Source organism: Odocoileus virginianus, chromosome 32, assembly GCF_023699985.2.
Source record: "Odocoileus virginianus isolate 20LAN1187 ecotype Illinois chromosome 32, Ovbor_1.2, whole genome shotgun sequence".
Classification (NCBI taxonomy): domain Eukaryota; kingdom Metazoa; phylum Chordata; class Mammalia; order Artiodactyla; family Cervidae; genus Odocoileus; species Odocoileus virginianus.
In genome coordinates this window covers 22746322-22764469 of record NC_069705.1, presented here as the reverse complement: position 1 = coordinate 22764469, position 18148 = coordinate 22746322, and the positions used below count along the sequence as shown (strand labels likewise).

The 18148-nt window shown below is 38.0% G+C and overlaps 1 protein-coding gene across 8 annotated transcripts in view; it reads right to left on the bottom strand.

Moving 5' to 3' along the window:
- Positions 1-5707: 5707 nt before the first annotated feature.
- TUSC3 (tumor suppressor candidate 3) overlaps positions 5708-18148 on the bottom strand; it is a 223687-nt gene continuing 211246 nt past the window's right edge. For 3 of the 8 annotated variants that reach the window (XR_011485144.1, XM_070459971.1, XM_020916392.2), the window contains one exon: positions 5708-6186. Coding sequence is in view for 6 of the 8 variants with exons in the window: in XM_020916392.2 (XP_020772051.1) it covers positions 6171-6186 (16 nt within the window). In the remaining 2 variants the exon portion in view is untranslated. Of the gene's footprint in view, positions 6187-9915; positions 9979-10023; positions 10280-18148 lie in introns of those variants that run through there. The other 5 variants (XM_020916391.2, XR_011485145.1, XM_070459969.1 and 2 more) reach the window with 5 other exon arrangements.

Here is an 18148-nt window from a genome sequence, read left to right as displayed (position 1 = left end):
CTTTTTCTCCCTTTAATTTTTATGCTATAATTGTTTAACAACCTATTCTGATACAGCGTTGCAGTTTTCTGACTCTGCCCACCTCAGTTTTATGTACTTTTGCTGTTTTCCTTTCATATAGAACTTCTTTCACTACTTCTTTATAAGGCAAGTCTAGTGGAGATTAACTACCTTGGCTTTTGTTCATCTGGAAACTCTTCTGTTTTTCTTTCACATCTGAAGAATGACTGCTTAACAGTATTCTTGGCTGACGGTTTTTCTTTTGACATTTGGATTCTATCATTCCATTCTCTCCTAGCCTATAGAATATCTGCTGGGAAGTCAGCTGATAGTCTAATGGGAATTCCTTTGTAGGTTACTTTTTCCTCTGGCTGCTTTTAAAATTCTTTGTCATTGACTTTTGCCAGTTGCAATCTTCCCAACCCAAGGATTGAACCTGCAACTCTCACACTGCAGGAAGATTCTTTACCATCTAGGGAAGCCCAATGTGTACTGGAGAAGGCCTTTTTGTGTTGAGATAATTAGATGTTCTCTTAGCTTCATGAATTTTATTTACAGTTGCTTCCTCAGAATTGGGAAGTTACCAGCTAATATTTCCTTAAACAAACTCTGTGCCCTTCTCCTTCCTCTCTTCTTCTTCTGGATACCCATTATTTTCATACCGTTCTTTCCTAGCAGAGTCAAACAGTCGTCATAAAATTAGATTAAAAAAATATTCTCCTCTACCTGAATCATTTCTGGAGTTCCATCTTAAAGCAGAACATGTAAAAGAGAAAATCAGCAACTCATTCCCAATGTTTTCAAATACGATCTTCATCTATTTCTTCAGCTCCAGAATTTATTTTTTTAAGAGTTTAAATCTCTGGTAAAGTGTTCCTTCTGTTCATTAATCTGATTCTTGAGCTCACTGAACTGCCTTTCTTATTTTTCTTGTAGCTTATTTCTTCATGACAACTATTTTTAATTCTCTTAGATTGCAGTGTTCTGTGACTTGAAGTTTGGTTTCTGGAGAATTGTCATTTTTCTCTTTGTGACACTGTTACCATGGTTTTTCATGGTGCCTGATGAGTTGTTCCTCTGCCAGCATATTTTGAAATAGCAAATACTTTTCTTCTTTAGCTTGCCTTTTATCCTGATTTAACAATTCATCAAGTTGATAGCTAGAGGCCTTTGTTTTTCAGTAGGTGGCACAATAGCACGAGTTACTGGTTTCTTCTACCTTGACCACCTGTGGCTATAGTTGAGAATCAGTACTTTTTATGTCATGGTGTTTGATAGGTCTCTTAGGTCTCATAGACTTTGCTCATTTTCATTCTTTTTGGTTTTATTCCTCAGACTGGATCATTTCAGCACATTCTCTGTTCTGCTGTTGAGTCCCTCTAATGAATTTTTCAATTCAATTATGGTATTTTTTAGTTTCATGATTGTATTTGATTCCTTTAATAATTTCTATTTCTTAATTAATAGTCTGAGACATTGTTAATCTTGTTTCCTTTAGCTAATGGTTTCATTTAGCTCTCTGAATATGTTACAGACAGGTAGAGTCTTTTATCTAGTAAGTCCAATGTCTGTGCTTTCTCAAGGATAGTTTTCTGCTAATTTTTTTTCTGTCCTGTGAATAGACTGTTTTCTTGTTGTATGCTTTTATTTTTTGAAATTGCTCATTTTTAAATACTATAATATGGCAACTCTGGAAATTAAATTCTGCTCCCTCTCCAGAGTTTCTGCTGCTTATTGTAGGTTGTAGCTCTTTAGTGACTTTCCAAAATTCTTTTTGTAAAAACTGTGTGTAGCATGTGAAGTTTCTATTTCATTAGTTTAGTGGTCAGCTAGTAGCATTAGTTTAGTGGTCAGCTAGTAGTGTGACAGAACTTTCCTTAAATGCTTAAAGCTACAAAGAAAAGGAAATGAGAGAAAATACTCTCCTGGTCTTTGCAGATTGACTGTGTGTATTGCCCCTTCAACACTTACTTAGGGTTTACGGCTCCGCTTTAGCCTCCACTTCCTGCTTGGACTTCGATGTAAAGACTGACAGGAGGTAAAAGCTTAAGGTCTTTGCACGTTTTTTATGAGGATGTATCCTGCCTTGGGTTACTGGCAGGTCCTTCTAGATTCCTTAGAATATGAGGGTGCTTTTTGAAGCCCTTATTCCTCAAAGTATGTCACACCCGTTTTCCGGCCAGGCTTTCAACTCTGTTTTTTGTCGCAGCTACTATCTTGTGCCTAGGCGGCAGCAGCATGTTCATTTACCTTCAGAGTTTTTAGAGAAGCACCCTTCGTGTGTGGCCTTTTTGCTACCCTGACTGACTTCTGAGTTAGGTGAAACAAAGGCGAAGCCCCTTGTCTCAGTTCTCCTAGGAGCCTCCAGAAAAATGAAAACAAACACTGTGCCTTGGGAACAAGGTCTGTTCTGCTTTCTCAGAACCACGCCAGGAACACAGGCTGCCATTTTTTTGAGGCTGACGGGCAGAAGGTTGAGGAAAAGAAAGATGAAATGCCATCAAACTATCCTCCTGGGTTTCAGGTTTTATTTTTTTGTTTGTTTTTTAAGCATTTACTTGGCTCCTATAAGACTTAAACTATTTTACAGACTTTCAACAAAATTAACATCTGCCAGTTTTTGTCAGTTTTTCTAGTGTTTCTGTGGAGGGGATAGGTCCCTACAGTTAGTCATTAATGCCACTTTTGTTGACATATATGCAAATTTTTAATGGAAGTAGATGCACCAACATTTGGGTGAATGTAATATGGTTTTCCTATTAGTCCGAATATGTGACCCTTTATTAAAACTTTGTGTACTTACACTCTAGTTATGTCATAAACATCTGCATATATTTCAGAATAATAAGTAGGTAAAGAAGGAACATGGAAAATGTTCCATGGAAAATGACAGATATGCTTATGAATCATATAAGGAAATTTAGGGATGGAGTTGTGTACATATTTATATTCTTTGATTATAACTAGCTACTATGCTCACTCGTTTTCTACTATTAGAAATTAAGTCATTTTAGCTTCCTGCTGGTGGAGAAGGCAACGGCAACCCACTCCAGTACTCTTGCCTGGAAAATCCCATGGACGAAGGAGCCTGGTAGGCTGCAGTCTATGGGGTCGCGAAGAGTTGGACACGACTGAAGCGACTTAGCAGCAGCAGCTTCCTGCTGGACTAGGAAAAACATCTTGTTTTAATGTTTTATTTAAAGTTAATGAATTCTGTGGATTCTGAGGAACATTAAATCTCTAAGAGGCCACTCACATGTTTTGACCCTGGAGGCCAGAGCTCATGTGTTTGTCCCATAAACCAGTCCTTCTTGAAGCACAGTGTTCAGTGTCTTTGATCTTGGTATAGAGTAACCACTCTCTTCGTGTACCCTTGTGGGAGATTCTCCTAAAAGCAAGAATGGGAATACTTGGCAAACTCTTTGGTTATAAGATCTCATCTCCCCAAATGACCATGTTTGCTGAATTATAATTGACAAGGATATTCCTTCACATGACAGAAAAAGGAAAATTACAGTAAACACACAACACTATTGGGTTTACTCATGTGAATATCTAGTGTAAGGAACAATGTGCTGAGGAACATGGAGCACTTTATTCATCAGATGTTATTATATTAATAGATGATATTTTCATATTAAGATTTAAATGGAATTTTACTCCCTTAGATGGAATTTTATATTAAGATTTTTCTCTCCAACTGAGTAGGCAAGTTAATTCCTTTTATTCTAACTGGAGATGGTTAAACATAAAATCTGGTTTTAAGGGAGACTTCCATGCAGTGAATCTAGCTGAAGTGACTTTGAAGGGTATAATACACCACATACAGATTCATTTTTCAATTTAAATTATTTGACAAAAGTGAAGATATGTTTTGTATGTGGTTTTCCACATGCTACATTCTGAAAACAAACTACATTTGAGCTACTTCCTGTAGTTTTGTCTGTAGCACTTTCCAGGAATGACTTATTTCAAGGCAGATTTTTTTCCTTTCCCTAATGCAATAATTGTCTGTAGAGGAGCAACAACTCTTCAAACTGAAACTCGGGGGGAAAAAGTCATAGGTGGCATATATTTAATACTTGGAGAAAATTAAAGAATATAGGCTAGAAATTTTTTACTCATCTGGGATAGGGAAGTTTTCTACCTCAGTCACAGTGTCTGAGAACTAGCTGACTTTGGACATAATGAAACATTATTAGGCTTTATAAAGATATTAGATGTGTGCAGTTAATAAGAATTTTGAGCTTTAAGGGAACAAGCAAAAGTAAGTGTGTAAAATAAAGAAGCTTTACTCAATGTAAAACTTGGCCTCAAACTCCCAATGTTGATGCTTGTCCTGAGTGAACTTTAGAAAACAGAAGAGTACTCTAACAGGTGGAGATTTACAGGTCAAATGCTACCTAGGTGTAGACATTAAACAAATTATCATGATCACTTACTGCTTTCCCATAAATGCCATTCCAATACTGAATTGATCATTCTGTGTACAGGAACTGGGAGAGTAAATGTGATTTTTAATATAGATTTTGGGAGCATGTGTTAAGGTTAACATAATTGAGAATTTACATTATGATTTTTGCTGAATATCATCATGTTTCTTCTTGCTAGCCCACACACTGCCCTGGGATTTAACTTCATATATCCTTGTAGGTTTTTATGTTTCCCATTCTTTACTGAATTTTATAGGTACAAAACGTGTAGTTCACTGGACATGCACTCGAGTCCTGGTTTGAGACTACATAGCTGGAACTCCCAACTAACAAAGATTTCCATGGTCTGTTACTCAGATCTTAAGGAAAATTAGATAACAAAGCCTAAAAAAGTTTATTGAGCTGACTAAAATTAACTGTGTTTCTAAATCCTTCTTTAGATACACCACCGAAAGTGGAAATTCAGGTTTGAGAATCTGAAAGTCCAGTTTCTTTGTGGCTTTCAGCTTCCAGTACTTAAATAAGTCAGATAAAATATACACTTCCTGTCTAAATGCCTAATTTACAGAGTTGCTGTGAAGAAAAAAATACCCTAACAAATGGGAAGATGCTTTATAAGCTAAAATACAATATACAAACATGATAATGGTTACTCTCCTATATCTGATTTTCAAGAACGTTTCATTGAGGCCCTCACTCATGTTAGGATAACTGTTCTCTATCAGGGCTTACCAGGTGGCCCTAGTGGTGAAGAAACCGCCTGCCAGTGCAGGTGATGTAAAAGATGTGGATTCAGTCCCTGGGTCGGGAGGAATCTCCTGGAAGAGGAAATGGCAACCTGCTGCAGTATTCTTGCTTGGAGAATCCCAGGGACAAAGGAGCCTGCTGGGCTGCAGTCCATGGGGTCACACAGAATCGGACACGACTGAAGCCACTTAGCACACACACACACAGCCTCTGTTCAGGTCTGGGAATGAGTTTGGATGACTAGCCTCTTCCACACGACACAAGGGGCTGCTGGCCCCAGTGGGCTAGTTTTGTGGTTGTAAGTCTGGACTCCTGGTCACACTTCTGCGTCGGGGAAGAATTCATTCCTAGCTCTGCTGTGCTGCTCCCACTGCCTGTTCCCGGAGGCATGCTGGTTTAGTCATGTCTGCTTTAGATTTCTATCCCCGGAAGGACCTCCGTTTCCCAGGCAGGCATCCGTGTACTATTTGTCCAGCTCCCTGCCCCACCTCCTTCATCTAGTTATGATTAATAAGAACAAAACACTATTTGTAACCATACACATCCTTTATACTGAGACTGAGGAAAGTATAAGTTTTCAGTACATGACATATTTTCATGCATACACCTATCTGTACAATCCCAAGAACTGTTGAGAATACATTTCATAGTTTCTCCTTTACTAACATTATAGTTGTCTTTACTAATGAGTGAACAGCTTAAAAGCATGAATTCATAATTACATTGTTGTTTATTTCGATCTATAGCATACACAGACTATAATTTGCTGGAAAAACTCTTCACTGTTGCCTTGTTCTTTCCATGTTAAATTTAACCATCCATCTCTATAAATTAAGTTTACTAGGAAAACTCACATTAAAAAAAAAAAACTGTACAAGAAACAGCTGGATTATCACAATCAGCAAGGAAATGGACTCGAGAATTGGAACTAGTATGTCTGGGACACTGTCTTCATGGTCAACAGTCACTTTATGCAAATCCCACTCGGCTTCACTTAATCAAAAAGCTGAAAAAGAAAGAAAATTCTGTGCTGAAAATAAAACACAGTGTGCTTTTTATTCTGCATAAACTTAGTACAGGTAAATACAAAATAAAAATGCAATGTCATACACAGTTACATTAATTCACTTCATTGTAAGTTTATATCAGGGCAATTTCTGTGAACTAGATCCTGTAATGGGATCAGGTGAGACTAGGTCAGAGGTGGAAGCAGATGCTGATAAGAACTTGAATTTGTGTTGGTTAAGTTTGGTTAACTTCTGCGAGCCATTCTCAGTGTTAGTAAGACTACTAGTTAAATTGGTATTTAAACTGACAACACAGGGGAAGAAAGGGAATGAACTGAAACATATACTTGGATCGGGTCATTTCAATATTTTAGACAAAATATTTTTTCTGGTTATTTAATCAATATGCATTTACTTAAAATAACTGAAGACTTTTAAGAATTTTATAATTTCACTATATTGAACAGTCAAAAATAATTTATTATAAATCATAATAAAAGTATCATCAGATTCTGATGAAACAATACAAATAGATGTTTATACATAGAGGAAAAAAAGTAAAAAGTAACTATTTTTGCCTTTCTTGATTTCCCTAGGCAACACTTTTATCTATGAAAAGAAATGTAAGTTTGTAATATCATAAGTCAATTTGAATAACATCATTAAACTTTTGTTGGCTATTTGTACCTTTCTGCTAACGTGTAGCAAGTTTGCTTTTTATAGTCTTGACAACATAACTTTAGGACAACCAGAGATGAACCAATTGTTAACTAAATATTAAAACATTAATATTAAAAATATTAATGGTACTATAGTTGAAAAACCATGTAGTTGGGAAATTGTTCAAACTAATAACTTTAATACTTGAACACTTAAATTATAATATCCTAGGCATATGTTACTTCGTCTTTCTGAACCTCGGTTTCCTCATTAGTGAGAAGAATGCTTGTTTTGGATGATCTCCAAAGTTCTTTCCAGTACTAATGTTTATTTTAATCCTGTGATACTATGTAAGTAGTAAAAAAATACATATATAACATATATATACTATATAGTGAATATAAGTATACTGCATATACTATATAAATAGTAACTATAAAGCATTATATAAAATATTTAAACTTATATATTTAAATACATATTATCTCTATTAGTTTATAATATATACTAAAGCAATTATGCAATACAGCCTAAACTTTTCATTACCCTATCTTTTTCTGAGGAATTACTAAGTTACAAGATAAAAATCAAGGGCTGATATCTAGCAGCAACAAGACGTTATCTCAAAAAATAGAAGTAATAAGTTATGACTTAAGTCCTGCAAGGGTAACATTGCCATAAAGATCAGCAGTAACTTTCCTCAGAGCATTGCGATATTGCTGCTGTTCAATCCACCCAATTTTTAACAACAGTGGTGGCAAAGCAGGTGTTTATATATATCACATGTAGATGAACACTTTGGCTTTCTCTGTCCTCAGTTATAAGGTTGCCCTGAAGATAAAGCTGACAGTTAAAAAAGGAAACTTCACCATAAAATATTTAAAACTGTAATGAAAGCTGCAAAACATAATTTAAAAAATATTTGACAATTTACAGGGTTTTTTTTAAAAATAAAAATAGTCTGAACATTTCAAGCTATGGCATACTAAAGATCACCTTTTATAAAAATACTACTATCATAATAGCAAGAATATGACCCTTTATGATCATTTTATGCTTGCTAACTTTTTGGTTCTGGAAAGATTAAAAAGGTTCAATTTTTATATGTTGTATGATTATAACAATAACAGTGTGTTGGGGAACATGGGCAGAAGAGACATAGGTTTGGAGCAGGATGAGCTTGGCTTTGGAGCTGAGGCTGAGGTGACAATGTGGTCTGAGGTCTGGTTGTAGGTCTTAGGTCAGAATTTGGCCTGACTGTTGGGACTGAGAAGTCATCTCAAAGGAAAAAGGAAGGTCCAGGAGTATCACGTTGCAAAATCCAGGGCATAAGATATTCAAGAGGAGATGGTTAACTAGAATCCTAGAAGGGTTACGCGGGTTGCCACATGAGAAGAGGCATCTGGGTTTGATTATGGGGTGGCCGCTGGAGACCATATTACATGTAAAACATGTTCCTTTTTTCCTCCTGTGAAATATGAAGGAGGCACCAAACTGGTTGGTATTTTGTTTAGACTTCTCTTAAGAGTAATTAATTCACCTGTTCCCCAGTGTTTTAAAACTTCAGAATGGATGAAGTGCTCTTGAATGAATGAATTCTGTCCAACTGAGATCAGCTTAAATTCCCTACCGAGATCTTCAGCTGGCCAGAATTTTCTTTTCTAACGTTCTCACTTCCTGTTCTCAAGCTGGGGAAGAAGCCAGAGACTTCTGGGTATGTCCTGGCACTCTGTCACACAGAAATTGCTCACATGGGTAAGAGGCCGCTACTGACGTCACCCTGGAGTCGGAAAGTGTAGGAGGGAGGAAAGGCCTTGGCTCTTTACTCAGAACAAGGAGAGGCCACCAGCAAGCTCGCGCCTGTTCCCCACCCTCGGAGTCAGAACTTTCTAACCTTTATCTTCACAAGCGTCCTAAGGGGATGCCAGGGAGAAGTACATGATGGCCAGAAGCCCTGGGGGCTCTCTTCTTTGTGACAGAAACTTACCGAACCCCTAAAAGTCTGAAGTACATGATCTAAAATAAAGGTCTACAGAAATTCAGGATTTTATCAGCAGTTGGGAAACAGATCTTTGCAAGCAGTAAGCTTTCTGAATCTGTAGCTACACAGGGTGAGATCTGTCAAGTCTTGTTCAGGCCACATCCCTGTAGCCTACACAGAGGGGGACATTTTGGAAGAGGCTGGTAACATTATCATTCATAACTCTATGTGGTCAGAAACATGGATGCCGGGTCTGGGGGGAAAGACCAATAGAGCTTGTATGTGGGATGAGGTTGGTGGTCAGATAAAAACAGAACTTAGGAATCACAGGAGCTTCCTCCTCGTTCCCTGCGTTCAGGGGGTTGCTGAATGGTGGAGTTTCTGCCGGAGTAAGAAAACTGTATTTATACCATGAAAATAAGCCTCCAGAGCTTCCTCTGCTGTGTGTCTCTGCTCAGAACTTGTCTTCTGAGGTCTGAGGGGTGGGGATATGCGCTGCAAAATAAAAAAAGCCTAGATTCTGAGTTTTCTATTAAAATCACATTGGATTTATATAGAGGTTCCTAATATCTAGTTTTGAATTACCAAACATTGATTAAAAAATTAGTCTGTGTTTAGAAGACTTGTATTTTATTATTCTGAAAATTAAGACTTATACTGTTAGTGGGAAAAAGCATCTGACTACATTTTTCCTCGGCAGAATTCAGTATATTTCTGTTAGCTGTATAGTTCTGTTTTCTTCCCTAAAGTAATAAAACAGAAATAACCAAATGCAGTCATATTTTGTTTGAAGTGGAGGGCATAAGCATGCATATGAATATTATTGTTTAAAAAAAAAATACTGTGCTTGTCAGTGGTTAATTCTGTGGACCAAAGTCTTATTACTGGAAATTTTATCCAAGGACTTGTTCCTGCAGCAGCTAAGTACAACAGCATGAGACTGGAATATGAGATCTCACAGTTCAAAGTTATCTTGCATTTGTAAAACAATAGTCTGCCACAACATGTCTTACTTATGAGATAAAGACTATGGTTGTTATCTGAAAGATGAGGAAAACTGAGGCTCAGAGAAGATGAAAAGACTTGCCTGAGGTTACAGTTTTAAAGTGCCATGGTCCAAATCTCATCTTCTCACTCAAAGTCCAGATCACTTTCCAATACACCACAGTGAAATACAACAATATGGAAAAAATAGTCCTTGAGATTCGATTTCCACTTGTACAATAGTATTACACAGACTTAGCACTGTATTCTTTATGTAGACACTCTCCAGATCTTCACCAACTCATATCTAAGTCTTTGGTCCTTCACGATATTCTTCAAAGCTGGAACTCAGCATCAGAAAAGCAATCCCAGTGAAATTCTTATCAATGACTTATACTGTAGGGGTTGATCACCACACCGTTTCTGTTTTCTATTTGTATAGCTTAAGACTGTATTCTCTATTTTCCCTATAGATGAAAGATCTACATTTAAGTAAGATATAGAAATGAATGGGATATTGTTACATACTGCATGTCCTGGGATTTTTTTGCCTTGCTGTGCTGGTTCATTAGTATACTTGACTCAAAATTCATCAGGAATGTCTTTCATGTCTAGCTATTATTCTGTACTTTCCCTTACAGAATGTTGATCGATTTTTTTTTAACTCATTATTTCTCAAAGAACCAAAGACATCATGAACTACAGGTATCTTGCTAATAGTTTTTCTACATCCACTGTAAGCTTAAGTAGTGTGTTTTTTGATGCTGGCCAGCTCGGGGTCATCTGAGGCTGCAGAAAGTATCTTTAGAGCCCAGGCTCTGGAACACTGTTTGCGCACACTGCACCCCTTCAGTGTGGGTAGAACAACCCGACAACTCCATGGGGGTGTCACGTGATGGGAATTCCACCTTCTGGAGTTGTGCAGTGTGGCAAACCAATGCTCCTCTGTCTGCTGTTTCTATCTTAATGGTTCCTGTTGCATTTAGATAAGAAATAAAAAATGCTTCTGAGTAAACATATTCAATTAATAAGTACATGATGAGCACCTGCTATGTGCACAACACTTTGGAGATATTAAAAAGGCATAACCATGACCTTCTGTAAAGTACCTTACAACACTCTAGAAAGAAAAGAACTTCAACACACAAAAGTTACATATGGATACTTAATGAAAAAGGTAATGTGGTAAAATGCTATTGAATAACCAAGCGCTGAAATGGCAAGAGGTAGGTGAAGTAATTTCTTCTGAGAAGGTGCAACATTTCATGAACTATAAATTGATGATGTACTTTATCCCCTCAAAATTCTCAGACACATATTCATTATTATGCCAAGTTTACAAATGAAGAAATAAGCTTAACAAAGTTGTTATCCAACCCCATAAAAACATACTTTTACAGGTGAGGGAAAAATGAGACTGAGAAATTAAGTAACTCCAAGTCCCCAAGTTAGTGAAGAGACGATGTAAGATTCAAACCTATATATATGCCTGCTGGGCCAGAGTTCTTAACTCTGTACAAAATGATATACTGAATTTGAACTCATGTCTTGGATTCTAAATATTTTCCCATTATACCACACCATCTCTCTAAGACAACTAAAGAATCATAAACAGGTAGCAGAGTGAGAGAATTAGTAGATAATGTTTTATGCTATTTTCCTACTCAGAGGCTTGATCTGTCAAATAGTTTTATAGAAATTCTTTTGAAGAAAACTTGTGAATCAAAGTGTGTCAGGGGCAACTAGGGGGAAAGTAATTACCCATAAGAGGAGACATTCAGGTATGAACACTAGCATTTTGCTCTTGGAAAATGGAACAAGCCCTAAAGCTAATCTTTATTTAATATACAAAATAAATTGCTACCACTAGAATACAATTTATTTTTCTGAACTATGGGTCAGATGGTGATTATATCAGATTCTTAATACCTTTGTTATTTCACTAATTTCAAAGGATTCAAGAGCCCAGTTAAGTTCCTCAGAAGGTTCAGAGAAAATCTGAATTTGAACTGAATCATGCAAATAAAAAACGTAAATCATGCAAATAAAAAACGACACTTGCTTAATCTTTAGCCAAAAAAAAAAATCCTGCTCAGGAGAAATTACATATAAATGTGTAATACATCAGAACTAATGATAATAATCAGCAGAAAGTTGTTTTTGAGTAAGTAATACTATGTGCCACATACTAAGTACCAGGCAATGTGCTAAGTGGCTTACATCATGTAACCTTTCCATGATGTCAAAATATGTAAACATTTCCCACTTAGAAATGAGAAAACCAAGGTTTAGAAAAGTTATTTAACTTTCCCAAAGTAACCAAGTGAGTAACAGGTAGATTAAGGATTTAAATGACAGAAGTTTGCTTACTGAAACTTAAAAGATGATCTGGGAGAATTTAGTGATGGCATGAAAGATGCTGATACTGTAGGGGGAAAAAAAAAACCCTTAAGACCAAAATGTGGGGAAGATTTAAGGAAATAGGGTAAATGTGTAACAGACCTTTATCCCTTTCAGTAAGTACACAGATCAACAACAAAAAAACAGCAATGTGAAGTACTGAGAAAATAAGAAACACATGAATGTTTAAGGTTCTATAAAATGGAAAAGCAGAAAGCCAATTCTGTACAGAAGAAATTAAAGGCTGTCGATCAATTAAAAATTGTGAGGAAATAAAAAATTAGTTTATAGACATCAGTGGCATTTCTTGGTATAAAAGTTATAAATCACAAACTTAAAACACAGACATCAAATGTCACCAAAGGCTGGGGTATTACACCCAAGAGTGAACTGTGGCATTGAAGCTAAGCCCTGGCTAAAGGTGTTTTTCAATTAGCAGATGGTGTTATGTTCAAATGTGCATTTTCAGTAAAGGATATCTCGCATCTTATCCAGTATCAACCAGAGTAGGTAGAAGAGGGAGGTTTTTCCATTCTTTTAGAAGAAAACTATTTTTTGTCCTGGCAGCTCATCTCAAGGACAAGGAAATGGTCTTGGTTAAGGAAGTTGTTTTTTTTTTTTTTTCTACAAGCCTACTTTAGTGTATATTGGTACAAATGATTGGGGGTTGACTTAGCTCTTGGTCACCAGGGTTTATGATTCATTATAATAAGCACTAACTTCCTTTGAATACAGACATCCATGTGGTCTTTTCAGTAATACGAGGGCAGGGCATATCTTCTGGCATATGGAATAGCCTTTCTCTTGTTATAATGATGGTGTCCAGAATCTTATTTTCTCCTTCCCTATGAACTATCATTTTCCAATAGGAACGAAGTTTTTTTTTTTTTTTTAAATCAAATCATATTATGCTGGTGCCACAGAAACATGCTGCTGGGATTGCAAAGCGTCCCTCCAGAATATGGTACTATCTTCATCACTGACAGTGTCTCTCCCACAGAGTACCTCAGAAGGAAAAGGTTTCTTTTTTCTTTTGTACTAACATCTCATCTTTTAACTCCTGGAGAAGGAAAAGGCTACCCACTCTAGTATTTTGGACTGGAGAATTCTATGGACTGTACAGTCCATGGGGTTGCAAAGAGTTGGACATGACTGAACGACTTTCACTTTTCAACTATTCCCAGAATGACCTCTCTCTTCCCTTCTTTCATTTATTCCTTCTCTCACTCTGGCTTCTGCATTATCTTTGCTTTTTCTCCAGTGAACTAGCTGGATCAATACTTTCTTCCCCACTGTGCTGCCTGGTTTCTAGAATTTAGCTCAGGATTATCCCAACTCTCTGGTGTATATTCTCTTTCTAGTCCTTTGGGCAACAATTGCTCTTGATTTGTTGTTATTACTATTCAGATGCTCAGTCCTGTCTGACTCTTTGTGACCCCATGGACTGCAGCACACCAGGCTTCCCTGTCCTTCACCATCTACTGGAGCTTGCTCAAACCCATGTCGATTGAGTTGGTAATGCCATCCAGTGATCTTGTCCTCTGTCATCCCCTTCTCCTGCCTTCAATCTGCCCAGCATCAGGGTCTTTTCTAATGAGTTGGCTCTTTACATCAGGTGGCAGAAGTATTGGAGCTGTAGCATCAGTCCTTCCAATAAATATTCAGGATTGATTTTCCTTAGGCTGGTTTGATCTCCTTGCAGTCCAAGGGACTCTTGAGAGTTTTCTCCAACACCATGATTCGAAAGCATCAATTCTTCGGTATCAGCTTTCTTTATGGTCCAACTCTCACATCCATACATAACTATGGGAAAAACCATAGCTTTGACTAGATGGATCTTTGATGGCAAAGTGATGTCTCTGCTTTTTAATACACTGTCTAGGTTTGCCATAGCTTTTCTTCCAAGGAGGCCGAGTCTTTTATTTTCATGGCTGTGGTCACCATCTGCACTGATTTTGGAGTCCAGGAAAATAAAGCCTGTCACTGTTTCCATTATTACCCCATCTATTTGCCATGGAGTGATGGGACCAGATGCCATGATCTTAGCTTTTGAATGTTGAGTTTTAAGCCAGCTTTGGTGGTGTCATCTGCATATCTGAGGTTATTGATACTTCTCCCAGCAATCTTGATTCCAGCTTGTGCTTCATCCAGCCCAGCATTTCTCATGATGTACTCTGCATATAAGTTAAATAAGCAGGGAGACAATATACAGCCTTGACATACTCCTTTCCCAGTTTGTTGTTCAATGTCCAGTTTTAACTGTTGCTTCTTGACCTGCATACAGGTCCTCAGGAGGCAGGAAAGGTGGTCTGGTATACCCAACTCTTGAAGAATTTTCCACAGTTTGCTGTGATCCACACAATCAAGGGCTTTGGCACAGTCAATGAAGCAGAGGTAGATGTTTTTCTGGAACTCTCTTGCTTTTTCTGTGATCCAGGATATGCTGGCAATTTGATCTCTTTTCTAAATCCAGCTTGAACTCTTGATATGAACAATATATTTATTATCATAATCGTTCCTAAGAAAACTGATAAAATTTCCGAGAAAAACTTTATTCTGAAGGAAAATGATGCAATGAATTGAAAACAAATCCCAAAGCAGAATATAACATTACTAGGGTAACTCTGGCATATATCCATGGGTTAGATTAATAAGAGAATAAAAACGTTCTAATGCAAAGCACATGTTTTTTGTTCACAATGCTCCCATCTGCCATATTTGGTTAGCTAAAGGGTTATTGTAAATGTGATGAAAGGAACATATATAACCTGTCCTACCAACTTTACAAAGCAAGAAGATGAATGACTGGAGAGGGATGGTCTAGGAAGGCTGGATGGATTTATGGAGGCTTGATGAATGATGCATCACTGTATCCATGGAAAAGACACAATGCAGAAATAAGCAGAAGTTCTTAAGAGCCTGAAGAGGAATACTGCTGCTGCTGCTGAGTCGCTTCAGTCGTGTCCGACTCTGTGTGACCCCAAAGACGGCAGCCCACCAGGCTCCTCCGTCCATGGGATTTTCCAGGCAAGAGTACTGGAGTAGGTTGTTTGGCCTTCTCCGAAGAGGAATACTAGGAAGCTTTCAAGTGCTACGAGAAGAGACAGTGAAACTAAAAGAATGATTTAAGTAGGGTCACGGGAGGGCTGGATGACTGAGTCCTGCAACAGCCCAGCAAATCACAGAGCTCGCGAGAGCTGGGCCTCGGCCGGGTCCCTGCCTTCCCGTCTCTGGAATGCCACGTCCCGCTCTCAGTGCACCTGTCTTCCCTGGCTGCTGCTGCTTTTTTTTTTTTTTTAATGCTGGGTTCTGTTCTGATGCTGTTTCTTGCAGCACTTTAAGGGGTTTTCATCTGAACTATGTCAAATTTCATATTCATAAACCACCCTGGGGCGTGATTTCCATCTGACTTCTTACAGGACATTTCATCTTACTTCCAGTCCCGTGAGGTCAGCTGCCAGCAAGCCCCCTCCTCATTTAGCCTGATGGGCCCCTGACAAGGGGGTGGGGTTGTGACCCAATAAGAATGGTGGATGTCACACTCATAGAGAAACAAAACCAGCATATACTCTGGTTCAGAAATGCTCACTATGAAAAGCTAGGGTGAGGCCTAGAATATGTATTTTAAAAGGCTTCTCAGGTAATTTACATGTCCACTCTTGTAAAGACCAGAGGATTACAGTTTTATACAATCAATACTAAACGACAGCTACTTCTTGGAAAAAGTACAAACTCTTCATATCATGACAAAATACAGTGCTGTCAAATGTAGCATTAATTCTTGGAACTAGTAAAACTTAACTTTTCTTTACTTGTTCTATCAGAGAAGTATTGTGACCAGGAACATCTAAATAGGAAATGCTATTCTTGTTGGATTGTGCCCATCTTTGCATAAAATGTTCCCTTGGTATCCTAAATTTTCTTGAAGAGATCTCTAGTCTTTCCCATTGTACTGTTTTCCTCTATTTCTTTGCACTGATCACTGAGGAAGGCTTTCTTATCTCTTTTTGCTATTCTTTGTAACTCTGTATTCCAGTGGGTATATCCTTTTCTCCTTAGCCTTTTGCTTCTGTTCTTTTCAAAGCTATTTGTAAGGCCTCCTCAGACAACCATTTTGCCTTTTTGTACTTCTCTTTCTTGGAGATGGTCTTGATCCCTGCCTCCTGTACAATGTCACGAATCTCCGTCCATAGTTCTTCAGGCACTCTATCAGATCTAATCTCTTGAATCTATTTCTCACTTCCACTGTATAATCGTAAGGGATTTGATTTAGGTCATACCTGAATGGCCTAGTGGTCTTCCCTACTTTCTTCAATTTAAGTCTGAATTTGGTAATAAGGAGTTCATGATCGGAGCTACAGTCTGCTCCTGGTCTTGCTTTTGCTGACTGTACAGAGCTTCTCCATCTTTGGCTGCAAAGAATAAAATCAATCTGATTTTGGTATTGATCATTTGGTGATGTCCATGTGTAGAGGCTTCTCTTGTGCTGTTGGAAGAGGGTGTTTGCTATGACCAGTGCATTCTCTTGGCAAAACTCTATTAGCCTTTGCCCTGCTCCATTCTGTACTCAAGCCCAAATCTGCCTGTTACTCCAGGTATTTCTTGACTTCCTACTTTAGCATTCCAGTCCCCTATAATGAAAAGGACTTCATTTTGGGGTGTTAGCTCTAGAAGGTCTTGTAGGTCTTCGTAGAACCATTCAACTTCAGCTTCTTCAGCATTACTGATCAGACATTGTCTTCAAGAAAATTAGAGATTCCAAGGGAGCTTTTCATGCAAAGATGGGCACAATAAAGGACAGAAATGGTATGGACCTGACAGAAGCAAAAGATAGTAAGAAGAGGTGGCAAGAATACACAGAAGAACTGTACAAAAAAGATCTTCACGACTCAGATAATCATGATGGCATGATCACTGACCTAGTGCCAGACATCCTGGAATGTGAAATCAAGTGGGCCTTAGGAAGCATCACTATGAACAAAGCTAATGGAGGTGATGGAATTCCAGTTGAGCTATTTCAAATCCTAAAAGATGATGCTGTAAAAGTGTTTCACTCAATATGCCACCAAATTTGGAAAACTCAGCAGAGGCCACAGGACTGGAAAAGGTCAGTTTTCATTCCAATCCCAAGGAAAAGCAATGCCAAAGAAAAGCAATGCCAAAGAAAAGCAAAGCCAAAGAATGCTCCAACTACCACACAGCTGCACTCATCTTACACGTTAGCAAACTAATGCTCAAAATTCTCCAAGCCAGGCTTCAACAATACATGCACCGTGAACTCCAGATGTTCAAGCTGGATTTAGACAAGGCAGAGGAACCAGAGATCAAATTGTCAACATTCGCTGCATCATAGAAAAAGCAGGAGAGCTCCAGAAAAACATCTACTTCTGCTTCATTGACTGTGCCAAAGCCTTTGACTGTGTGGGTCACAACAAACTATGGAAAATTCTTAAAGAGATGGGAATACCAGATCGCCTTGACCTTCTTCCTGAGAAATCTGTATGCAGGTCAAGAAGCAACAATTAGAACAGGACATGGAACAACAGACTGGTTCCAAATTGGGAAAGGAGTATGTCAAGGCTGTACATTGTCACCCTGCTTATTTAACCTATATGCAGAGTACATCATGTGAAATGCCAGGCTGCATGAAGCACAAGCTGCAGTCAAGATTGCTTGGAGAAATATCAATAACCTCAGATATGCAGATGACACCACCCTTATGGCAAAAAGTGAAAAAGAACTAAAAAGACTCTTGATAAAAAAGCTGGTTTAAAACTCAATATTCATAAAACTAAGATCATGGCATCTGGTCCCATCACTTCATGGCAAATAGATGGGGAAACAATGCAAACAGTGACAGGCTTTATCTTCTTGGGCTCCAAAATCACTGCAGATGGTGACCACAGCCATGATATTAAAAGATGCTTGCTCCTTGG